The sequence below is a fragment of the Schistocerca serialis genome, chromosome 1, assembly GCF_023864345.2.
Source record: "Schistocerca serialis cubense isolate TAMUIC-IGC-003099 chromosome 1, iqSchSeri2.2, whole genome shotgun sequence".
NCBI lineage: Eukaryota > Metazoa > Arthropoda > Insecta > Orthoptera > Acrididae > Schistocerca > Schistocerca serialis.
In genome coordinates this window covers 218,631,099-218,658,246 of record NC_064638.1, presented here as the reverse complement: position 1 = coordinate 218,658,246, position 27,148 = coordinate 218,631,099, and the positions used below count along the sequence as shown (strand labels likewise).

The window sequence follows — 27,148 nt, the reverse complement described above, 5'->3', positions numbered from 1 at the left end:
ACACAACTTGATAATTTTGTTAAATCAATTATCATTTAGCCCTGACAGTGCCTGTTCCTACAGTCCTTAACCAACACCAACTCCATCCCCACCCCTGTGAAATTATTTCCACATGCCAAGTGGGAGAACCTTTGGGAGTAATGTTCAGAAATCATCAGTGAAAACTGTGACTGAAATTTGAGTCAGGCCTGGAGATTTGCTCATATAGCCCAAATGATTAAGGTGACTGCTCACAAAAAGCAGAAAATCTTGATAAAGCCAAATTTCAATTGTCACAACATATTTATTACAAATAATAGCATTGCTAAATGGGAAGAGGTTAGTTTTGAGTTGTCAACAAATTTCATTGTTCCTTTCTTTGATAATTCTTTGGATAACTTCCTCACCCCTTACTTTATCAGTCCACTTTATTTTCAACATTCTTCTGTAGCACTGCATTTAAAATGCTTCAATTCTCTTCTGTTCCAGTTTTCTCACAGTCCATGACTCACTACCATACCGTGATGCAATATATTCTAGAGAATTTCTTCCACTAGTTAAGGCCTACGTTTGATGTTAGTAAAATATCTTGGGCAGGAATGCCCTTTTTGCCTGTGCTAGTTGCCTTTTATGTCCTCCTTGCTTCACCTGTCTTAAGTTATTTTGCTTCCGAGGCAGCATAATTCCTTAACTTCGTCTATTTCGTTGTCATCAGTTTTGATGTTAAGTTTCTCACTATTCTCATTTCTGCTACTTCTCATTACTTTTGTCTTCAGTTTATTCTCAATCCTAATTCTGTACTCATTAGACTGTTCATTCCATTCAACAGTTTCTGTAGTTCTTCTTCACCTCCACTAACAATAGCAATGTCATCAACAAATTTATTTTAAACCTACCCTTGAACCCCCCGCCCCCCCTCGTCATTGCTTCTTTAAAGCATAGATTGAACGGCAGGGGTGAAAGACTGCATTCCTGGCTGCTTACACCCTTTTTAATCTGAGAATTTAGTTCTTATTGCTCCCTCTCAGTTCTTGTACATATTGTATATTAGCAGTCTATCCATATAGCTTACTCCTATTTTCTCCAAATTTTTAACATCTTGCACTACTTTCTATTGTGAAACACTTTTTCTGGGTTGATGAATCCCATGAATGTGTCTTGATTTTTCTTCAGTCTTGCTTCCATGATTAAGTGCAACATTAGGACTGCCTCTCTAGTGCCATTATCTTTCCTATAGCTACACTGACAATCATCTAAGAGATCTTCAATTTTTTTCTGTTCCATTTTTCTGTATATTGTCAGCAACTTGGATGGATTCTACACTGATTTTGTGATAGTTCACACACTTTTCAGTGCTTGCTATCTTTGGAATTATGTGATCAATGTGTTTTAGAAAGTCTGAAGGTATGTCCTGAGTCTTATAGAATCTACTTGAGTAATTGTTTGAGTGCCACCTCCCACAACAATTTTAGAAACTCTGATGGGATGTTATCTCTATCCCTTTTGCCTTATTTGATCTTAAGCTTTCCAAAACTCTTTTAAATTCTTACTTTAATACTGGACTCCTCCCTCTTCCATATTGACTCCAATTTCTTCTTCTATCACACCATCAGACAATTCCTCGATCTCATGGAGTACTCATTGTATCTACCTGCTCTCCTTCCAGTGCATTCTTAATGTTGCCAATCTTGCTTTTAATTTCAATGAATTTTGTTTCGTCTTTCCTCAATGCTGAGTCAATCATTCTGATGATCATTTGTTTTTCAATTTTTCACATTTTGCCTGCAGGCATTTTGCCTTGGCTTCTCTGGATTTCTATTTCTATATGTTTTGTTCCTAAGTGATTCATTGTGCTGTATTCTTGTCTTCCTCAGAACATTTTTAAACTTCCTTCTTTAACCCAAGGTTTCTTCACAGTTACCTTCCTAGCACTTATGTTTGTCTTTCCAACATCTGTGATTGTTCTTTTAAGAGATGTCCACTTCTCTTCAATTGAACTGCCTACTGTAGTATCCCCTTTCTGCTTTCCCTTCTTTGCTTAGCAGGGAAAGCAGACAGGTGGAAGGAGTATATAGAGGGTCTATACAAGGGCGATGTACTTGAGGACAATATTATGGAAATGGAAGAGGATGTAGATGAAGATGAAATGGGAGATAAGATACTGCGTGAAGAGTTTGACAGAGCACTGAAAGACCTGAGTCGAAACACGGCCCCGGGAGTAAACAACATTCCATTACAACTACTGACAGCCTTGGGAGAGCCAGTCCTGACGAAACTCTACCATCTGGTGAGCAAGATGTATGAAACAGGTGAAATACCCTCAGACTTCAAGAAGAATATAATAATTCCAACCCCAAAGAAAGCGGTGTTGACAGATGTGAAAATTACCGAACAATCAGTTTAATAAGTCACAGCTGCAAAATACTAACACGAATTCTTTACAGACGAATAGAAAAACTAGTAGAAGCCGACCTCGGGGAAGATCAGTTTGGATTCCGTAGAAATGTTGGGACACGTGAGGCAATACTGACCCTACGACTTATCTTAGAAGCTAGATTAAGGAAAGGCAAACCTACGTTTCTAGCATTTGTAGACTTAGAGAAAGCTTTTGACAATGTTGACTGGAATACGCTCTTTCAAATTCTGAAGGTGGCAGGGGTAAAATACAGGGAGCGAAAGGCTATTTACAATTTGTACAGAAACCAGATGGCAGTTATAAGACTCGAGGGACATGAAAGGGAAGCAGTGGTTGGGAAGGGAGTGAGACAGGGTTGTAGTCTCTCCCTGATGTTATTCAATCTGTATATTGAGCAAGCAGTGAAGGAAACAAATGAAAAATTCGGAGTAGGTATTAAAATCCATGGAGAAGAAATAAAAACTTTGAGGTTCGCCGATGACATTGTAATTCTGTCAGAGACAGTAAAGGACTTGGAAGAGCAGTTGAATGGAATGGATAGTATCTTGAGAGGAGGGTATAAGATGAACATCAACAAAAGCAAAACGAGGATAATGGAATGTAGTCGAATTAAACCGGGTGATGCTGAGGGAATTAGATTAGGAAATGAGACACTTAAAGTAGTAAAGGAATTTTGCTATTTGGGGAGCAAAATAACTGATGATGGTCGAAGTCGAGAGGATATAAAATGTAGACTGGCAATGACAAGGAAAGCGTTTCTGAAGAAGAGAAATTTGTTAACTTCGAGTATAGATTTAAGTGTCAGGAAGTCATTTCTGAAAGTATTTGTATGGACTGTAGCCATGTATGGAAGTGAAACACGGACGATAAATAGTTTGGACAAGAAGAGAATAGAAGCTTTTGAAATGTGGTGCTACAGAAGAATGCTGAAGATTATATGGGTAGATCACATAACTAATGAGGAAGTATTGAACAGGATTGGGGAGAAGAGAAGTTTGTGGCACAACTTGACAAGCAGAAGGGACCGGTTGGTAGGACATGTGTTGAGGCATCAAGGGATCACAAATTTAGCATTAGAGGGCAGCGTGGACGATAAAAATCGTAGAGGGAGACCAAGAGATGAATATGCCAAGCAGATTCAGAAGGATGTAGGTTGCAGTAGGTACTGGGAGATGAAGAAGCTTGCACAGGATAGAGTAGCATGGAAAGCTGCATCAAACCAGTCTCAGGACTGAAGACCACAACAACAACAACAACAACAACAACAACTGTAGTATCCCTTACCGCAGTATCCACATAATCAGTGAACTTCAAATGCTTCTCATCCTTCCTCAGTACTTCAGTATACCACTTCCTTCCACTCTGATTCTCCCATATGATTCTCTTTTAAACTTCAGTTTCCTCCCTTTCGTTACTATATTATGATCTGAGTCTGTATCTGCTCCTGGGTACACCTAACAATGCAATATCTGAATTTGGAATCTCCAGGCCTTTTCCATGTATACCTCCTCCTCTTATGATTCCTAAACAGAGTATTCTCTACTACTAAGTGAAACTTATTGAAGAACTGAATTAATCTCTCTCATTCCAGCTGCCAATCCCACATTCCCTCATAACTCCTTCCCCTGCAACTACTTTCAGGTCCCCAATGATTATTAGATTTTCATCACCTTTTACATACTGAATTACCCATTCAGCATCCTCATAAAACTTTCTCTATCTCTTCTTCTTCTGGATACAGCATCAGCATGTATACTTTAACTACTTTTGTCAGAGTTGATTGTTTTTGAAGCTGGTACGAACAACACTATCACTGACCTGGTTGCAGTACCTCACCCTCTGCCCTACCTTCCTATTCATAACAACTCCTGCTTCAATTATACTAATTTCTGCTGCAGTTGATATCACCCTATAGTCATCTGACCAGAAATCCTCGTCTTCTTTCCATTTCGCTTCACTGACCTTCATTGTACCTAGATTGAGCCTCAAGCAATCCTCACATGGAAAATGTTTATATTGGTAAAGTATGCCAGACACAGTGTATGTTATGGTTGCTGCATGTTCTGACATGATGTGCTGCATCTCATGGAATGTGTTTTTCATCAACCACAATCTCTAGTGGCAGTTCTCAGCTGCATCTGGTACACAAATCACACCTTCTACTTACTAAAGTTGATACATTTAAAATAGCTGCATTAACTCTGTTAGCAACTTTGAAGAAGAGTGGAGAAAATCGCAAAGAAGATTCTGGACTCATCGACAGTTTCAACAGTGAAATGCAGAGTTTGCATGCAAAGGTCTGTATTGACATACTAACCACAAATACCACGGCACTGTACACACACAACAAATGTGAGCACATCAGCAGCATTTTAGAGTTCCTCTAGAAATGAACTACTGCATAGGTGAACACACAAGTTATTTCATGCCTAAGAATCAGATCTTTCCTGTAGCTTTTAGTAGGATTTAGACTTTGATGAAAGCAACATGTCACTTTGAATTCACCTAAATAAATTAGTGTTCTTTCAAAGTTATTCTTCTATAATACCTGCATTCCTCCATATATTCATCACTACAACAACACAAGGAAAGGATGAATCTATAGGTGACACTACTCTACTCCATCATCCATCACTGGGAACAACAGTAATAATTTCTTCTTTCCGTTTCATGACCCATCTTCGATAATTTCATGTACAATTTGTTCTGTGTATGATAGCAATCTGAATATTTTGTATGAAGATTAAAGACTGTGTACCTGTAGTACACACACTGTCTGTGACTGTGGCACAGTTCCCACTCTTCAGTCTGACAGCCAGTCAAAGGGTTTTTTAAACCCATGACTGCTCGCATACAAAATTATTTCAATGTACAGTGGTTACAGGTAGTTTACCATTACATTCACAACATCTCTCTTAACAGCACTTCGAAATAATCATAGCAAGTGGATAACTGAGGTTAACATCACTCCTATTTTACTAATCTGAATCAGATTCGGCACTTGTGACACACACACACACACACACACACACACACACACACACACACACACACACACAAAGCACGTAAGAATGCTAGTTGCCGTATGTTCTTTATTAACAGAACTGGAAGAAAGATGGCACTGATAATGTGTGTATCTGTTTTCCTTTTAGGGTAATAGTGACATCTTAGACTTTCTCTTGTTTCACTTCCTCATTGTGTGGTAAGTAGGTTGTGGATATCCACAAAACCTTATATTTTCTCCTGCAAGGGTGTGTGGTGTACTAGGAATTGACTTAAGTTTTGTCATGTGTACTTTTGTAAACATGTAACAAATCTCCTCCTTGGCCTTAAGCCACTTGTATTCAACTTGTACAATATTTGAGCATATATTGCTCTGACGTTCATGAGGTTGAAAAACAGCATAAGTCACTATTACTTATTCTTTAAACAAATATTACGATTGCAGATGATCAACAACATCTACACCTAATTTTGTGGCTGTAGAATGTAAGCACTCCAAGTTTATTCACTTCACCATTTTCAGCATCTATACTCATGTCACTGAGCGTGGTAATACTAGAAGTTAATTCTCTCTCTTTTTCCTGTTTGGAACATATGAGAAAAGGAGGCAATTATTACTTGGTTTCCCTCCCAATGCAAAAATGTTGTGATCAACTGGCCTATCCTTTATTGTCAGAATTTCTTTTGGAATTTCTCTCCTAAACCTCCACAGACTACTTACTACTGTGGGTCAATGATTAGTGTACGATTTGTTAACAACTGGTATCGATATAAAATAGATGTCCATGATCATGTTTCTGCCTGTATTGTCATTGGGTCGAATTCCTGGTAATACCTCATCTCCTGGATCATTAGGTACTTGAAATGGACCAGTGGGCTATTTCCATACTTAGGTGTAAACAATTCTACTTTCACAGAGTGCATATACTTTTATACTGAATTTTGTGGGCTTGTTTGGAACATACTGCCTGAATCTGAAACATCCAGGAATGCTTCCATCATCTCGTCTATTTTTGTCAATCCTTCCGCACATCCACAAGTTCATCAAATATATAATTTTCTTATTCTGCACTCTCATAGACTAGTAACTGTCAAATTCACAGTTCTTGGAGAAGACAGTCAAACCTCCATTTGCTTATCGACACAATAAAAAAAATCTGGTGCAGTCTTATCAGTGGCTCATACACCATCGGATTGAGGTACTGTGACTTTTATATACCTGTGAGGTATAAAACACCAAGAAAAGCAGATAATTCTTCAAAATCTGTACATGGATAGTCTCAAGTACTTCAGGAATATGCTGCTACCATTCTGTCCATTTCCTTTTTTTGTGCATTTTACAATGCAATTAATTACACTCTATGGGAAAAATAGTTGCAGCAATTTCAGAACTGTTTTCAAATTTTGGCTTCCCCTTTACACCTTGAAGCTGTGTCCACAATAGTCTGATGATCAATTATTGCTGGAGGCACTTCAATAATTGAACTACTTTGTTTTTCCACCCAAATTTTATATATATCACGATTTGCATAACTTCCAGAATTGCCATCGGACGGCTCTATTGCTGTATCGAACTCTCCACCCTCAGACTGGGTGTCAGTATTTGAAGACAAACCATTTATGTGCATACTCTTGTCTAGCGCTACCTCCAGCCACATCAACAGCTGTTTGTCTGACATGATTCCTTTACTCAGTCTTGCCTCACTGGCCAGAGACAGTGAACATGAGTTGTGGTGTGTGTGTGTGTTGTGTGTTGTGTGTGTGTGTGTGTGTGTGTGTGTGTGTGTGTGTGTGTGTGTGTTGGGGGGGGGGGGGGGGGGTTGTCGGGCGGGTGGGTTGGTGGGTATGTGGTCTATTTTAGAAGAAGGCTTTTTGGGCAAAAGTTCACTTGTTAGCACTATTTCTGTTGTGCCTGTCTGCGACACAGTATTTCCCTTATACGGTGAGTGGCAACATCACTTTATGTTCTTGGTGTTCACCACTGTTTCACTCAATATGTAAAAGCCAATAAGAATGCTTATAAATGACCTAATATACACAGAATACATCCAACGGGGGAGGGGGGGGGGGGGGGGGGGGGGGGAATCACGTTACTAGCACAAAGAAACAGACTAAAATAAAAGCATAGTGATGATGCAGGAATATGCAAGAAACTGTTACATAATAACTCCCATAAAAGAGAAAAATCTGACAATGTGCACTCTTTCAAACAAAGCTGGCATTAGCAAGCTTTACTTGTGTTTGACTGATGAAAGACTTATGGACAGCAAGTACAGATATCAAAGAAAGCATTCATAGATCAACACTTCAATGTCTTAAAGATATTGAAATATTTCAGTGAAATCATGAATGTTTTATTTTTTCTCAAGTACAAGTGATGACAGGTTAATTTCGATTCACTTCAATGTGCAACTGTCTGCAATTGAGATTTCTTTAACTGGCTGAGGCCTAAGTCTTGATTTTTTTAATAGAAGTTACAAAATAAACCCTGTAAATGTAAAAAATTCCTGTTCATCAGTGTTACTATAGTATTTCTTCTGCAAGAAACTTTCAAGGGAAGATGTCTTTTTGGGGAACTCTGTGGAAGTTTACCATTCTGTTGCAAGATCACAAATGCAATAAAATTTCTTTAGGCAACCCCCAAAACCAGATAATAAAGGTTTCTGAATATTTTTCGTTGATGTCAGAACACTAGTGATGTATTGGGAACAGGGGCATATATATAATTTCAATTCACTGACTCAGTGATTGCTGTACTTTCAACTCTTGTTGTTGTTGTTGTTGTTGTTGTTGTTGTGGTCTTCAGTCCTGAGACTGGTTTGATGCAGCTCTCCATGCTACTCTATCCTGTGCAAGCTTCTTCATCTCCCAGTACCTATTGCAACCTACATCTTTCTGAATCTGCTTAGTGTATTGATCTCTTGGTCTCCCTCTATGATTTTTACCCTCCACGCTGCCCTCTAATGCTAAATTTGTCATCCCTTCATGCCTCAACACATGTCCTACCAACCGATCCCTTCTTCTAGTCAAGTTGTGCCACAAACTTCTCTTCTCCCCAATCCTATTCAATACCTCCTCATTAGTTACGTGATCTACCTACCTTATCTTCAGCATTCTTCTGTAGCACCACATTTCGAAAGCTTCTATTCTCTTCTTGTCCAAACTGGTTATCGTCCATGTTTCACTTCCATACATGGCTACACTCCATACAAATACTTTCAGAAACGACTTCCTGACACTTAAATCTATACTCGATGTTAACAAATTTCTCTTCTTCAGAAACGATTTCCTTGCCATTGCCAGTCTACATTTTATATCCTCTCTACTTCGACCATCATCAGTTATTTTACTCCCTAAATATCAAAACTCCTTTACTACTTTAAGTGTCTCATTTCCTAATCTAATTCCCTCAGCATCGCCCGATTTAATTTGACTACATTCCATTATCCTCGTTTTGCTTTTGTTGATGTTCATCTTATATCCTCCTTTCAAGACACTGTCCATTCCGTTCAACTGCTCTTCCAAGTCATTTGCTATCTCTGACAGAATTACAATGCCATCGGCAAACCTCAAAGTTTTTACTTCTTCTCCATGAATTTTAATACCTACTCCGAATTTTTCTTTTGTTTCCTTTACTGCTTGCTCAATATACAGATTGAATAACATCAGGGAGAGGCTACAACCCTGTCTCACTCCCTTCCCAACCACTGCTTCCCTTTCATGCCCCTCAACTCTTATAACTGCCATCTGGTTTCTGTACAAATTGTAAATAGCCTTTCGCTCCCTGTATTTTACCCCTGCCACCTTCAGAATTTGAAAGAGAGTATTCCAGTTAACGTTGTCAAAAGCTTTCTCTAAGTCTACAAATGCTAGAAACGTAGGTTTGCCTTTTCTTAATCTTTCTTCTAAGATAAGTCGTAAGGTTAGTACTGCCTCACGTGTTCCAACATTTCTACGGAATCCAAACTGATCCTCCCCGAGGTCCGCTTCTACCAGTTTTTCCATTCGTCTGTAAAGAATTCGCGTTAGTATTTTGCAGCTGTGACTTATTAAACTGATAGTTCTGTAATTTTCACATCTGTCAACACCTACTTTCTTTGGGATTGGAATTATTATATTCTTCTTGAAGTCTGTGGGTATTTCGCCTGTCTCATACATCTTGCTCACCAGATGGTAGAGTTTCGTCATGACTGGCTCTCCCAACGCCATCAGTAGTTCTAATGGAATGTTGTCTACTCCCGGAGCCTTGTTTCGACTCAGGTCTTTCAGTGCTCTGTCAAACTCTTCACGCAGTATCTTATCTCCCATTTCATCTTCATGTACATCCTCTTCCATTTCCATAATATTGTCCTCAAGTACATCGCCCTTGTATAAACCCTCTATATACTCCTTCCACCTTTCTGCCTTCCTTTCTTTGCTTAGAACTGGGTTGCCATCTGAGCTCTTGATATTCATACAAGTGGTTCTCTTCTCTCCAAAGGTCTCTTTAATTTTCCTGTAGGCAGTATCTATCTTACCCCTAGTGAGACAAGCCTCTACATCCTTACGTTTGTACTCTAGCCATCCCTGCTTAGCCATTTTGCACTTCCTGTCAATCTCATTTTTGAGACGTTTGTATTCCTTTTTGCCTGCTTCATTTACTGCATTTTTATATTTTCTCCTTTCATCAATTAAATTCAATATTTCTTCTGTTACCCAAGGATTTCTATTAGCCCTCGTCTTTTTACCTACTTGATCCTCTGCTGCCTTCACTACTTCATCCCTCAGAGCTACCCACTCTTCTTCTACTGTATTTCTTTCCCCCATTCCTGTCAATTGTTCCCTTATGCTCTCCCTGAAACTCTCTACAACCTCTGGTTCTTTCAGTTTATCCAAGTCCCATCTCCTTAAATTCGCGCCTTTTTGCAGTTTCTTCAGTTTCAATCTGCAGTTCATAACCAATAGATTGTGGTCAGAATCCACATCTGCCCCTGGAAATGTCTTACAATTTAAAACCTGGTTCCTAAATCTCTGTCTTACCATTATGTAATCTATCTGATACCTTTCAGTATCTCCAGGATTCTTCCAGGTATACAACCTTCTTTTATGATTCTTGAACCAAGTTTTAGCTATGATTAAGTTATGCTCTGTGCAAAATTCTACAAGGCGGCTTCCTCTTTCATTTCTTCCCCCCAATTCATATTCACCTACTATGTTTCCTTCTCTCCCTTTTCCTACTGACGAATTCCAGTCACCCATGACTATTAAATTTTCGTCTCCCTTCACTACCTGAATAATTTCTTTTATCTCGTCATACATTTCATCAATTTCTTCATCATCTGCAGAGCTAGTTGGCATATAAACTTGTACTACTGTAGTAGGCATGGGCTTTGTGTCTATCTTGGCCACAATAATGCGTTCACTATGCTGTTTGTAGTAGCTAACCCTCACTCCTATTTTTTTATTCATTATTAAACCTACTCCTGCATTACCCTTATTTGATTTTGTATTTATAACCCTGTAATCACCTGACCAAAAGTCTTGTTCCTCCTGCCACCGAACTTCACTAATTCCCACTATATCTAACTTTAACCTATCCATTTCCCTTTTTAAATTTTCTAACCTACCTGCCCGATTAAGGGATCTGACATTCCACGCTCCAATCCGTAGAATGCCAGTTTTCTTTCTCCTGATAACGACGTCCTCTTGAGTAGTCCCTGCCCGCAGATCCGAATGGGGGACTATTTTACCTCCGGAATATTTTGGACGCCATCATCATTTAATCATACAGTAAAGCTGCATGTCCTCGGGAAAAATTACGGCTGTAGTTTCCCCTTGCTTTCAGCCGTTCGCAGTACCAGCACAGCAAGGCCGTTTTGGTTAATGTTACAAGGCCAGATCAGTCAACCATCCAGACTGTTGCCCCTGCAACTACTGAAAAGGATGCTGCCCCTCTTCAGGAACCACATGTTTGTCTGGTCTCTCAACAGATACCCCTCCGTTGTGGTTGCACCTACGGTACGGCCATCTGTATCGCTGAGGCACGCAAGCCTCCCCACCAACGGCAAGGTCCATGGTTCATGGGGGGTCAACTCTTGTATTTCACGTAATTTAAAATAAGTGAGGTTTTTTGTTTGTGAATGTAATTCATGTGGAGAGAAGTTTCAAAGTCAGAATCTCTAACTGTTTTTATCATAGGTGAAGTTAAAAACGTATGCATGCAGACTGAAGCAACTAGTGAAAATTTGTACCAAGACTGGGATTCAAATCTGGCAGGCCAGGATTTGAATTTGAGTCTCTTACTCACTATGCGGGCGTGCTAACCACTATGCCAAGCTTGCACAGTGCCTTTGCACAACTGCACGGACTACCCTAGCACGTCTCCTTCCTCAGTCCAAATTCCTGTTCACACTTCAGCCCATTTGGTATTCCCCCTAATCTCGAATAGCATTGCAGAGGCTTTCCAACTGTACTGGAATCGCACCTCAACATCAACAAAATGAGGAACTCTGCCACAAACCCTGACATAGGTGCTTGAATCAAATGAAACTGTATATTTGTGTGATCGCTCTTGTTCAGGAAAGTTCTCTCTGTCAGCTGTTGTACTATCAAAGAGAATATGTATCAAATTGGATGTATCACGGACTTTGGAATGACAAATTTTTTTTAACATATATACACTGTCATATAATTAATAAAGTAGTGGATATGTAGTATGTATGTAGACTGAATCAACAAATGAAAATTTGTACCTAGACTGGGATTCTAAACCAGGACTCCTGCTCACTAGGCAGATGCACTAACCAATGCACCACCTGGCAAAGTGCACAATGGGGGGTGCTGCCTGAAGTCCAGGCAAATACGGTTCCGGTCACCACATTTGATTAAAGCTCCTATGCCTGGGCTTCGGGCAGGATCCCCCATTTTGTTTGGTGCTGAGGTGCTATCCAACACATTTGGAGAGCCTCTGCAATGCTGTTTGAGTTTAGTGGGGATACCAAGGGGGCTGAGGTATGAACGGAAATTTGGATTGAGGAGTGACACATGCTAGTATAGTCAGTGAAGTTTTGCAAAGCCACTGTGCCAGGGTAGCTTAGTGGTTACCCCATCTGAATAGTGAGCAGGAGAACCAGTTTCAAATCTGGCCTTGGTATAAATTTCCAGTCATTGCTCCAGTATGCATATCTCCATCATAGATGCTTGAGACTTGGAAAGGTCTCTGGAACCACATAGTTTCATTTGAAGTTAAAAAATGTCTTTTTTAAATTTCATTTTTGGTGTCATTGTTTATTTTGTGCTGGTCGTTTTATTTTAGAGACTTATCACTGTAATGTCATCTTTCCTATGTGGCTATGCATGGTTAATAATTTATTTTTTGTGTGATAACAGGGTGTATATGCAGACAAGGATAAAACAATCCCGCATTTTTCCTGGTTAAAAACACACTTTTTTGTGTTAAGTGACAGAACAGTAAAACTTATCAATTCTTTGAAGGGTTATGGTTTTATAGAAGAGCTTAGAATTTCCCGGCACTTTATAAAACGAAACTCAGGGGAAAAAAAACACTTTTGGGAAGATCTTTGATGTGCAACAACATGTACACTGCATATTTTCGTATTAACGAAAGTATAAATTCGAAATCTACCAAACACCGCATGTTACTTTCCGAAGCATTTAAATCAAGATTGTGATGTGCTTTTGTATGTCAATCGTACCTCAAGTCATGCGATCTCGCCAGCCAATGACAGCGGATATTCAGAGCAGAGATGTAGTCAGCAAATAGCAACATCAGTGTTAAGTAGCACGAACACACAAACAGGAAAAGTTCATGGTTTCAATTAATATACATAGTGTTGCTATAAGAAAAGCAAAGCTTTCACATATAATATTAGTCTCTAACGTTAATAAGCTGCAAGAGAAGCTAAGATTTCACATATAATGTTTATCTTTCTTGCGTGAGTTCCACTTTACGATATATCACACAAATGTGCCTGTAAAATTTTTTTGAACAATTACATAAATGTCTGCTCTTCTGGGTTTGAAATTCTTCTAAATGACTCGTCATCAAAGAGTTGATTTTTAAATGAGAGTTGAACGCTCTGAGATTTAAGAAATTCATCGTACATTCTCACACAAAGTTCAATTTGTGTAAATGGAAATTTACTTCGAAAATAACGCTTTTCAAACCACCATTCGCAATATTTTGCCACGACCTGTTAGAAATAGGTTTGTTTCAGCAGTTGCCAGGGAGCGCCAGATAACAGGTGCCACCGCGATTGCGCAGCTACGATGACGTAGGAAGCCCGGATTGTTTGTATGTGTAAAACATTACAAGTTCTTACATTATGTCATAAAAGAAACAAGACATCATAGGATACTCCAAGAGCATTGTAATTTCATGAACAATACTAACGTGCACATTTAAGGTGCATACTTAAAGTGCACACTCGTATGTCCAGATGCCCAATGAAGTGGGCCTCGACCTGATATTAAGCTTTTCAGATTGGTTTTTGGGATGTAAATTTTCTTGGGGTACCAGTACTGTAGTATCCCATGTTTCGTTCTTTATAATGGCATAATGCCATATGTCCTAGAAGATGAAAACATGCACTTGAAATGCAGCGAACAGTCGAAACTAGCTAATAGTGTGGCATTAAACACTTTGTTTCAAATACATTGACCACCTCAGTGGAAAAGATTAATAAAAGCCAAATTTCTTTAGCAAACCGACAAAAATAACTTCATTGTTCTGTGCAAGGCAATTAATGCTTGACTTGACAGGAAATAAAATAAAAACTGAAACTAATAACATATTTTAGCCTTCTGTAATTAAGTGAATGCATTTTAATTCACTTGATAGCTCCCAGCCACAGAAATCTGTTTTGTTTTCATTTGACGTGAGAGCAGTAAACGAAGAGGACACAGCAAAATCACTAAATGTAAACATGGGTCACGTGGAGACTACCCACTTCCCCACTATAACTCACACTGCTCTGCGCATCAGTCCCGGATCTACGATATTTCTGAACCAGGGTAATATTAGATAGTGGTGGCCGCCCCCCCCCCCCCCCCCCCCTTGAGATAGTACGTCAAAACTTTTAAAAAATCCAATTTCCAAAAATATATTCATTTTGTAGCGCATATCTTTCTGAAGAGTCTGATACATAAAATATATGTGTTTGAGGAAATGTAAGACATGTTATTTGGTCTTAAGTATGCTACAGTGCAGTGTCACGCCTCTTTACATAGCATTCCTCTAACGCACGTCACTGTATTTCGCTCTGTGGAACTGAAATGTGTAAATTTTGTAAAGGATGCCATCAAACTATATTCAGGACAGTGGAAATTAAAATTTCCTGCGGTGCCTCTCCTGCTCCCAGTCGGCCAGCCTAACATCCTGCCCCTCCTTTTTCTTTTTTTTTTTTAAATACTGAACGGGATTATTTGTAATCGGGAGAACAATAACTCTTCAGAAAATTTGCACGCTTTATTGCCTATTAGCTAATAACTTGCTGTTTTGTGTGATATAAAATTAGGTACAAGATACATAAAACCAGTAAAGACAATCAAGACAGTACACATTTCTTCAATCCTTAGCTCCTAGAATTTTTTTCTCTCTAATCTTGTTACAGCTTTACATGGAGTGCTTTCCTTTCTGCAAATGGGTCTATTACCTCCTTTAAGTTTGTCAAACATTTTGCCACATGAAAAATCGAAATGTCGTTGTCTAATACTGAAAAAGCTGTTAGTACAAAACTTATTCGCCGGTTAACTTCACTAACCCAAGACATGTTTGGTTTCTCGATCTGATTATGTCTATTTTGTCACTGTCTGTTAGATAAAACAAAATAGGCCTTTCTAATATTGCAGAAATTGTAACACACACCAAATAAACGAGACTGTTTTGGCACAAGCGGTCATTTTTATAACACGAAAGAATATAATTCACTAAGCACCAATATCAAATGCCTATTAGGCCTACTACAAGCAAAAAGCTTTATGTTAGGAAATAGTTTCACATTTCATTCATTTGCTCCAATTTCTCAAGCATGAGATCGAAAAGTAGTAGTACAAAATTTTATATAAATTTGAAATTGTCATTTTCTTCCACAATTTTTTGTGATGTCCCCATTTCTTCTCCTTCCTCGTTCTAACAAACAATCTTGTCACCAGTAATTCTGTAACTATTCCTGCCATTGTAAAAACTTATTCGCCGGTTAACTTCACTAACCCTGCCAGAATCACCGGTTTGGTTACCCCGCGATTATTCTCCTGTCAGGCACTGTTTCATGTTGATGCAATGGGTTTTACACACTACTTCCAGAATGGAACTTAAGCAGGTGCTAGCCAGGGACTGTAAAACTGGCCCTTACTAGTGTAGCGATCTGGCCAAAAATTTTCTGCCAAAATTTCGTTTTCTTCAACACACTGAGAAGACAATACATAATCTTTCTTACCAGTTATTCCTGTCAGTCATTTAATTCCACTCTCGTAGTCTGAATCTATGGATTTCGCTAGTAATTATTACAACGCTGATCACTCACAATCCCAACCAACCACATAATCAGACAGTGATTGGCATTCATCCGTTCACTTTACTCCACTCAGCTCATATAGCCCTGTCACCCTTTATCTGCAGGAAAGTTTATTTCTAGATGCGACGAGGATTCTCTTGACAGAGACATCCCGTACACTATGCGTCTTTCAAAAATCGACTATCAACTTATCATTAATTCAGACGTGTTCAAAAATGTTCAGAAAACAACTGGGATGCGTTTCAAAATCATATGAATAAATGATCAACCAACGTGCACTGTCGGTTTGCATTAATATGAATGAAATGCACTCTCGAATGTTGTGAGACTTGTATCCACAATGTTTCTAAATTTGAATAACCTGTCTTCTTTGTTGATGGCTGAGTTGTCACTAAAATGAAGCATTCTCAAAATTAAAATAAAACCGTCTCTGGACACAGTTTTGCCAAAAAATGGCATGTTCAATGCCTTCCTGAACCAACAGTCACTAATTTTCAACTTTCCCACAAAAGCCATAAGCAGACAAATAGCAATGAGACCAGAGGGTTCCTCAGATACCATTTCTTTTCATCTTGACAATGAGACTGCACTGATTCTGGAGGGATTTTGCCTTGGTGTATAAACAAAATCTATTGGTTTCATCTGCAATAGACTTCCAACTAAAAACAAAGGAAAAATGACAGAATGCTGGGATTTTGACCCAATTCACATTTGTGTCCTACAGCTGAATCATCAAAAGCATGCACAAATGGACAAAAATCATTTTTCTTCCAGCCAAATATCTCACTAAAATGTGCTCCTTCGATAAACAATTCATTCTCTTCACAGAAACTTCAGATTCTGAAGAACTTTAATTTATTGTAGAGACAGACAGATGTGTTGTGCCAGCTGATATAATTGGCTCAGGACAGGTATTTTGAGATTCTCTCTCAGAGTCATCACTATCAAAAAGTTCATCCTTAGTCACTTCTAGGTAGAATGTCCATGATTTCTTCCTCTGTCAAACTGTGACAGCATCCCATATTCACAGTCAAGAACAAAATCTAAACAACTACACAAATAAGATCGCTGCAGCAAATGCACACACAAGCTAAATGTTGGAAAGCTACTGAGCACACAAGATGGAAATACGGAAACTTCACCGCTCCACCTGGCCACTAAGTACCTTGTGCATTAATGAGTCTGGAGGCCACAGAGACCCAAGCGGCTTGCTCAGTGACACTTGAGGAACAAAATGAGACATTCATTAGTCAGAAACTCATTGCCTTATAAGATGACAATGCTATGAAGGTAAATTATACTGATGTAATATTTTTTGCAACATTCAAGTCCAAGATGGCCGCCGAGTAAGTGACGCCAGAAACCACTTCCAGAAAGTTAAGTGATTTAGACAGGAATATAATTTAGTTTAACGCCGACAACAAATTAAATACGTGCATTAGTGTATCGTTTAGTCTTGCCATTAAAGGTTTGACTTTTCTTTGCGTATTTTTTTAGAAAACACGAAAAGATCGTAACTTCGCGAAGTCGCGCTTAGGCTTAAATTTTGTAAACGTGTTTGTTTCTTGTTTCACGGTAATTTAACTAGTTTCTCGGTAACAAATAAGTAAACTACCGTAAATAGCGTATAACTTCATTGTTTTTATACAGATTTCAGAAAAACAGCGTAACTTTATATCAGAAACTTGCCTATATACATTTGTTTTATAGGCCTAATTCTCGTAACGTTTTTGGAGAATCAAAGTTAAAGTATCTCGTTTAATTGTCCTTTTTTTCATTCCATCGAGTGAAATATATAATAAATAGCGTATACCTTCATTGTTTTAATACAGATCTCAGAAAAACAGCGGAATTTTAAATCAGAAACTTGCTTAAATACATTCGTGAATAGGCTTAATTCTTGTAACGTCTTTTTTGATTTTCGGTAATTTAACTGATTTATTCTAGCTAAAGTATTATTTTTGCCATGAGTGAGAAGTGCCTGACATGACGTAGAATTGTTAGTTCCGGGGTTTGGTGTGATGGATGCAGTAGTTTTTTTCACTGGGGGGACTGCAGTGGCGTGGGTGTTGGGAAAGTGGATCAGGCTCATCAGTGGTTATGTAGGATTTGCAGCAGAGATAGGAAGATAGTGGAACAGGAGGGGAAAATTGCTGCCCTTCAGGCTGAGCTAGATCAGGCTAGGGAAGATCTGGACAGGTTAAGGAGGGAGAAGGGCAAAGAGAGGTGGGAAGTGGCAACAGGTAGCAGAAGGATCAGGCCTAGAACTAAGTCTGACAGTTTTGTGGTGAATGTCAAAAATAAGTTTGACCTGTTGCTTCAGTTAGAAACTGATGAGCCTCAAGCAGAGGTAGGTGTAGACAGGACACAACAAACTTTCAATAGGAAATTGAAAAAGAATGTAGGAAAGTCATTGAAAAGGAAGAAAGTTTTGTTGTTAGGCAGTTCTCATGCCAGAGGTGTAGGCCAACTTCTGCAGGAGGAATTAGGACCAGAATACCAGGTCACAAATTTTTTCAAACCAAGTGCTAGTCTGGATCAGGTGACAGAGGATTTAGGTTCACTCTGTAAAGGATTTACCAGGGAAGACACCGTGGTTATTGTGGGAGGGCCAGGGAACAGCATCGACAGAGATCCTGGGTACAGTATAGAGTGTGACCTGGTAAAGATTGCGTCGGCATCGAGACACACCAATGTTGAATTTGTATCTGTCCTGAGACGCCATGACCGGCCTCATTTGAACTCTTCTGTTAGGAGAGTTAATTTGGAGTTGGAACGGCTGCTTGGGTCAGGTGCGGGGGCTCATATTGGTGTGGTTCCTGTTGATAATCTCAGTAGGTGGGACTATACCAGGCACGGCCTACATCTCAACAGGAAAGGGAAGGGGAAACTGGCTGGGGTAATAGCAGGAAATTTAAGGGGGGGAGGCACTGCCATGAATGGTAAAATACCAGTGGTTACAGGTGTTGGAGCAGCACCTTTTTTAGGATAGGTAAGACAGAAAGATGTCAAGTTCTACGAGAGGTCAGGATTGAAACAAATCTTCAGTTTAGGAAAGAAATTAAACAGCACAATTCTAGCACATTGGATCACCAATCACAGCTATCAATTATAAATTTTCACCAATCACCAGAAATTTTATCTCCACCAAGTTGTATCTCAGTCCTAGGTAACTGCATTGATGAATTAAAGCCACCCAACCCAGTTGACATAATCTGCCTCTCTGAACACCGTGTGACCACTGGTATAGGAACTAGGCCTAAGCACAATGAGAAACTCAGACAGGAGAGTACTGCAAATGTTAGAATAAGGAAAGGTTCTCAGAAAAGTATAATTAAAAATAATGTAAGTATATTTCATCAAAATATTGGGAGTTTAAAGAATAAAGTAGATGAGCTTCTGGTTTGTTTAGAAGATTTAGAAGCTGAGAATGAAATAGATGTACTATGCCTGTCTGAGCATCACATTGTTACTGATATGGATAAGGTAAATGTAAGTGGATATAAGCTCTCTGCACATGTAATGAGAGAAAATATGGAGAAAGGAGGAGTTGCCATATATGTCAAAAGTTATCATTGTGCAAAAAGTATAGAAACAAAAAAGTTTTGTGTAGAGAAACATATAGAAGCATGTGCCTGTGAGCTTAAATTAAATAAAGGCACATTTATAATTGTAACTGTATATAGGTCCCCATCAGGAAATTTTCATCTATTTCTGAAAAATTTGGACTCCTTGTTGTGCTATCTGTCAGACAGGGGGAAGCAAATTATTATTTGTGGGGACTTCAATGTAGATTCTCTGAAAGAGGGTAATAGGAAAAATGACCTTGAAGTATTACTCGGTTCTTTCAATTTGACACCCGTTATTGATTTTCCTACTCGGGTGGTAAAGGATAGCAGCTCACTGATAGATCACTTCTTTATAGACCAAGATAAGTTTAACCAGATAAATGCTCAGCCTGTTGAGAATGGTCTTTCTGATCATGGTGCACAGCTAGTTACAATATATGACATAGCTCCATTCATCAATACTAAACAGTCCTCCAAAGTAGTACGTTCAGTCAACGATTTAACAATTGCAAATTTCAGGGAAAGCCTACAGCAGATAGACTGGGATGAGGTGTACCATGAACCTGATGCCAATTTAAAATATAATTTATTTCATGACATTTTTGTAAATGCATTTGAAAACTGCTTCCCCAAGAAAATAGTTAAATATACTCGTAAGAAACCTTGTAACAAACCATGGCTTACTAAGGGTATAAAAATATCTTGTAACCGGAAAAGGGAAATGTATCTGACAGCAAGAAAGAGTAGTGACCCGGAAACTATCAAAAATTATAAAAACTACTGTGTTATATTAAGAAAAGTTATTAAAAAATCCAGGAGTATGTGTATCATGTCTGAAATCAGCAAATCTGATAATAAAATTAAAACAATTTGGAATATTATTAAAAGAGAAACAGGTCAACCAAGAGCAGAGGAAGACAGTATTACCATCAAATTGAATGAAAACTTTACGAACAAAAAGTCAGAAGTTGAAAATATTTTTAATAATCATTTTCTAAATGTTGTGGATATAGTAGGATCCAGGTGTTCATTAGAAGATGCTAGGCTGTTAATGGAAGAGGCCATACCTATGCAATTTGATACAATTGAAATCTCACCCACTTCTCCCTCTGAAATTTGGAAAATAATAAACTTGCTTAAAAGCAAAAACTCACATGGAATTGATGGCATTTCCAGCAAAATACTAAAAGCTTGTTCTCAACAGATAAGTAAGATTCTCAGCCACCTGTGTAATAGCTCTCTGGAACAGGGCATTTTCCCTGATAGACTGAAATATGCTATTGTTATACCTTTGCATAAAAAGGGGGATAGATCTGATGTCAACAATTACCGTCCAATCTCCCTTCTAACAGCTTTATCCAAAATTTTTGAGAAAGTAATGTATTCAAGAGTAGCTTCACATATCTGTAAAAATGAAGTACTAACAAAATGTCAGTTTGGTTTCCAGAAAGGTTTTTCAACAGAAAATGCCATATATGCTTTCACCAGTCAAATTTTGAATGATCTGAATAACCGAACACCAGCCATTGGGATTTTTGTGATCTCTCAAAGGCTTTTGATTGTGTAAATCATGAAATTCTGCTAGACAAGCTCAAGTATTGTGGCATGAGTGGGACAGTGCACAAATGGTTTAATTCGTACCTAACTGGAAGAGTGCAGAAAGTTGAAATAAGTAGTTCTCGTAACATGCAAAGATCAGCACATTCCTCAAACTGGGGAACTATCAAGAATGGGGTTCCACAAGGGTCAGTCTTGGGTCCTTTGTTGTTCTTATTATATATTAATGACTTGCCATTCTATATCCATGAAGAGGCAAAGTTAGTTCTCTTTGCTGATGATACAAGTATAGTAATCACGCCTGACAAACAAGAATTAACTGATGAAATTGTCAATACTGTCTTTCAGAAAATTACTAAGTGGTTCCTTGTAAACGGACTCTCACTGAATTTTGATAAGACACAGTACATACAGTTCCGTACAGTGAATGGTATGACGCCATTAATAAATATAGAACTTAATCAGAAGCATATAGCTAAGGTAGAATATTCCAAATTTTAGGTGTGTCCATTGATGAGAGATTAAATTGGAAGAAACACATTGATGATCTGCTGAAACGTTTGAGTTCAGCTACTTATGCAATAAGGGTCATTGCAAATTTTGGTGATAAACATCTTAGTAAATTAGCTTACTACGCCTATTTTCACTCATTGCTTTCATATGGCATCATATTTTGGGGTAATTCATCACTGAGGAATAAAGTATTTATTGCAAAAAAGCGTGTAATCAGAATAATAGCTGGAGTCCACCCAAGATCATCCTGCAGACATTTATTTAAGGATCTAGGGATATTCACAGTAGCTTCTCAGTATATATACTCTCTTATGAAATTTGTTATTAACAACCAAACCCAATTCAAAAGTAATAGCAGTGTGCATAACTACAATACTAGGAGAAAGGATGATCTTCACTGTTCAAGATTAAATCTAACTTTGGCACAGAAAGGGGTGAATTATACTGGCACTAAAGTCTTTGGTCACTTACCAAATAGTATCAAAAGTCTGACAGATAACCAACAAGTATTTAAGAAGAAATTAAAAGAATTTCTGAATGACAACTCCTTCTACTCCATAGAGGAATTTTTAGATATAAATTAAGGAAAAAAAAGAAAAAAATATTTAAAAAAATAAAAAAAAAATAAAGTTGTTATATTAACTTAAGTATGTTGTTAAATTAACCTAATTATGTCATGTATTGGAAAATTTGACTCGTTCCACATCATTACGAAATATCGTATTCATGATCCATGGAACTAGTATTAATCTAATCTAATCTAATCTAATCTAATCTAATCTAAGGGTCTTTAATATTATGATGTTTCAAAGTCAAAGAATAATCAATAAATCAATATTGCAGTCAGAGAAGGAGCGCCTACTTAGCAGCCACTGAAGAGGAAGAACCGTGGAGAAATGACAGACACACAAATTAAAATGCAAAGTTACATTCTCACTCTCATTTAAGGGCGGGGGGGGGGGGGGGGACACCATAAGAAAGAGACAAAAAGAAGAAACAGAAATTATACAATGTACAATTGTTGAAGGGGAATAAAAGTAGCTGTGAGATACAAGGTGCATGAAAGGATGTAAAAAAATTACAATGCATCACTAACTATACAGATTCTTTTTTCCAGATGTCTTTCTCTCTCAATAAAAGCCCAGTAAAAATGCAGAATTCTATGTCATAAGCTCCCACAACTGCTAGTCGTAAGTGTTTCCTTAGCACAATGGCAGCATTTCCATTCCAGATGAAACTGAGTAAGTTATATAATTACGGTGAACATGCGAGTTGACAAGCATACCGTATTTACTAGAATCTAAGCCGCACCTGAAAAATGAGACTTGAAATCAAGGGAAAAAATTTTCCCGAATCTAAGCCGCAACTGAAATTTGAGACTCGAAATTCAAGGGGAGAGAAAAGTTTTAGACCGCCCCTCAAAATCAAAACAAAGTTGGTCCATTGTAACATGAGACATAATTGAGGTCGAATGGATGAAGATACAGCTACAGTACTTTGGTTCAAGTCGTAAGCTTAGCAGTTAAGCTTTACCAAGTAGCCATTGCTATGTGTCAGGCACTCTGTCCATATTTATGCGGGTACCCTTCCTTTTTCATGTGCTTCATCTGGTTTGAATCAATTGCTTATTTTGCTTTGATCTGATGAGTGCCATTCTCTTTGTTATACGTCTTTATGTCTCTCTAAGCTGAAAATGCATTCTTGTACTGTTATGCATTGTTTGTCGCATTCTGATAATGAGTGTTTACGACTTGTCACGGTTCGCGGTATGGCTTGTTTTTATGTGCGCTACTGCGGCTTACAATTTTTAAAAAATTGTCTCATAAGCGAAACAACGGCAAGAGACTGCTATTTGTTGTTACTTACACTGCTGCTTTCTTTGATAATGATCAACAAGAACCAAATAATAGACTGTGTATGATAGAAAATGTTCTGAATGAGAGTTTAGTGAACATTTTTCTCTGTTTGAAAATATTTGCAGACGCTTCTTTAGTACATTACATTCTGCACAGAAATTAGAGTCATCTTAGATTTAAAAATCTAGTCAGTTGCCGTGCTTCATTTCTGACTGTATCACTATTCAGCATAAGAATAATACGAATATAAACATGACATGATATGTATATTTTTCCCTGTTTGCTGTTGTCTCACTCTAGCTTCATAGTTTATTAGGCAGACAGGATTTAAATCAGATAGCAGCAAACACGAAAGAATACATGGCATAATGTTTACATTCTTCTACCTTTTCTTTTAATTTATTTACTGATGCATAGGTTTTGGCAACAGTATTTATCTTTGTGCCTGCAAAGCATGCCTGTGTAGCGCTACATATATTCGACGGCAGAAGTTAGTTGTGGCGGCACCTACCAACATTTTTCAGAACTTATGCTTACTTTGCACTCGATTCTAAGCCACAGGCGGTTTTTTGGATTACAAAAACCGGAAAAAAGTGCGGCTTAGATTCGAGTAAATACAGTAAATAAATTAATAGACAATCATTCAATTCTTGCACACATTGTCAAACAAAGACAATAAATGATATATTATCCATAAATGATAAGTATTTAGAATGAAATAGTAGTATTGGTCTCAAAAGATCACCCACACAAGCTTCCTATTTTAGAATAAGCACATGTGACTTTTTAATGAGTTTAGTCTAGAGAAGGCTTTACCATTATGATTCACAGCACATAGCTGCTCTTTTCAGAAACCCTCATTAACTGGCTGAACTATTCCAACCCATGGAATAAAATATGATGATACATAGACAGTGAAAATGAATTTTTCATTGAGTACTATTAGGCACACTTTCAAGAGCTTACACAGTATCTTAAAACAAAGAAAAATAGCATTTTGGCCTTACCTGTGGAAATGATGTTACAATCATTTCTAACATTTCCAGAGCAGACTCACGCCCAGACTGGATTGGATATCTCAGTTGTGCAAAACAGAATGACAAGTGGTGATCAAGCTTCTTTCCCAATGGGTAATGCATAATGTATTGATGAAAAACCTAAGACAAAATTAGTATACTAAACAAGGGCCACATGAAAGGAGAACCATATTAATAAAGAATTTTTTTAACACTTCTTAGTAAAACATGTGTTTCAGGTAAAGTGTAGCACATAGTTAGTTTTGATATCAACGAAATTTTGTTTTTGTCTAATTGATGTGTCCTGAAAAATAAGTCAGACTGATTTGCAGAATAGTTTTGTTAATGTGGCTTGTTACGTATGTTTTACTTGAATGGGTAAATTGGAGCAGCACACGATCATAACATTGTGTATATTGCATGGTTTTATCTCCTAAATAATTCATTGAAATCTGGTGAAAGTTTATAATGAATACAAAATAAGTCTTACTTTTCTGAAAGAGAGGTCCACGACAATCCAACATAGATTAACTCAGAACTAGTATCAGAGGAACGTTTTTTCAAAATGTTGAGAAAGTTCACAATATGGATTAAATTTAATGAAATGGGTATAGTTAAAGGCATATCAGAAGAAAGAGTACACTGCATTTTATATGATGAATTAACAGTAAAAGGGATTCATGCACATTTGCTGAATGGTAGCCATAAGCAAAAATGAGTATAACTTTTTTTTAGCAATGTTTCGAACAGATTCAAATGAATTCATTTCATTAAAAGAATGAACAAAAGAATCTACCTACAAAGATGTTTTGGTAGTGGGCACAACTTGTAGATTTTATGAACAGATTGTTGAAACATTCATATTATTAATTGGACTTGGCAGTTTTAAGTCACATGAAAATGTTAAGGTAGCCACTGCAGTTCAGTTTTCAAAAACAAATTTCAGGGAAGTATATATACTCAACTGGAAAAAAAAAAAATTATCTTGCAAGCAGTCATAATTGTGTAAACATGAATTGCATTCCAACTAGCGTAGTCCAGTAACAACAGCAACAATAATAATAACAACAATAACATTGCATAGGAATTCGCAGACTGTTTTATGATTTTTGATTACAATGTGAACTGATCAATAATTTTCACATCAAATGTTCTGACATTTCCAAATGGTCAATATTGCAAGTGTTCATAGATTATTATAAATTATTTATGTTTATAAATATTTCAGGACAGAAACACGGAATGAAATAAGGACGACCAACTACCCCCCCCCCCCCCCCCCTCCCTGAAGCCATGTAACAAGTGATGCACAATCAGAAAATCACACTAGCTTGTACCTTTTCTTCATTGTAAACACACCCACACACACAACTTCTGCAGATCAGAAGCAAAAGAATAAAAGTGTGATAGCTGTTGTGGGTATCTGACCTGTAAAAGTACCGATCTGGCAACTAGCATTCAGCAGGTGAGTGGTTGCCATCTACATCTACACAGATACTCCGCAAGCCACCTTATGGTGTGTGGCAAAGGGTGCCCTGTACCACTGCTAGTCATTTCCTTTCTTGTTCCACTCACAAACAGAGCAAGGAAAAAAACAACCACATATCAGCCCTACTTTTTTTGTATCTTATCTTTGCAGTCCATACATGCAGTGTATGTTGGTGGCAGTAGAATCATGTGGCAGTCAGCTTCAAATGCCAGTTCTCTAAATTTTCTCAACAGTGTTTCTCAAAAAGAACATCGCCTTCCCTCCAGGGATTCCTGATTTGAGTTCCCAAAGCACCTCCATAACAATTATGTGTTGTTCGAACCTGTCGGTAACATATCAAACAGCCTGCCTCTGAATTGCTTTGATATCTTCCTTCAATCGACCTGGTACAGATCCCAAACACTCAAGCAGTACTCAAGAACAGATCGCACCTGTGTCATACATGTGGTCCCTTTTACAGGTGAATCACTTTTTCCTAAAATTCTCCGAATAGACCATAGTTGACCATTCGCCTTCCCTACCACAGTTCTCACATGCTCATTCCATTTCATATCACTTTGCAACATTACACCAAGATATTTAAATGACTCATCCACATTGACTTACATTCTCCCAAATTTGGAGCTAGCTGCCATTCATCGCACCAACTAGAAATTTTGTCTAAGTCATCTTGTATCTTTCTACAGTCACTCAACTTTGACACCTTACCGTACACCACAGCATCATCGGCAAACAACCACAGATTGCTGCCCATCCTGTCTGCCAAATCATTTATATATATACAGAACAAAATCAGTCCTATCACATTTCCATGGAAAACTCCTGACGATTCTCTTGTCTCTCATGAACACTTGCTGTCAAGGACAACATACTGGGTTCTATTAATTAAAAAGTCTTTGAGCCACTCACATATCTGTGAGCTTGTTCCATATGCCCGTACCTTCATTAACAACCTGCAATGGGTCACCATGTCAAATGCTTTCAGGGAATCTAGAAATATGGAATCTGCCTGTTGCCCTTCATCCATAGTTCCCAGTATATGATGTGAGAAAAGGGCAGCCCGAGTTTCACACGAGCTCTGCTTTCTAATACCATGCTGATTCATGGACATCAGCTTATCAGTATCAAAAAAGTTTAATATATATGCAAACTTATAATATATTCAAGGATTCTTTACTCACTCATGTCTTCTGTTCACTACTTTAAAAAATTTTTTTTCATAATGTCTTCACTGAT

The 27,148-nt window shown here is 38.0% G+C and overlaps 1 protein-coding gene across 1 annotated transcript in view; it reads right to left on the bottom strand.

The window, feature by feature from the left end:
• LOC126466159 (small subunit processome component 20 homolog) overlaps positions 1-27,148 on the bottom strand; it is a 221,105-nt gene that overhangs the window by 30,190 nt on the left and 163,767 nt on the right. Inside the window, exon 30 of the mRNA XM_050096362.1 lies at positions 24,415-24,564. Coding sequence (XP_049952319.1) covers positions 24,415-24,564 — 150 coding nt within the window. The remainder of the gene's footprint in view (positions 1-24,414; positions 24,565-27,148) is intronic.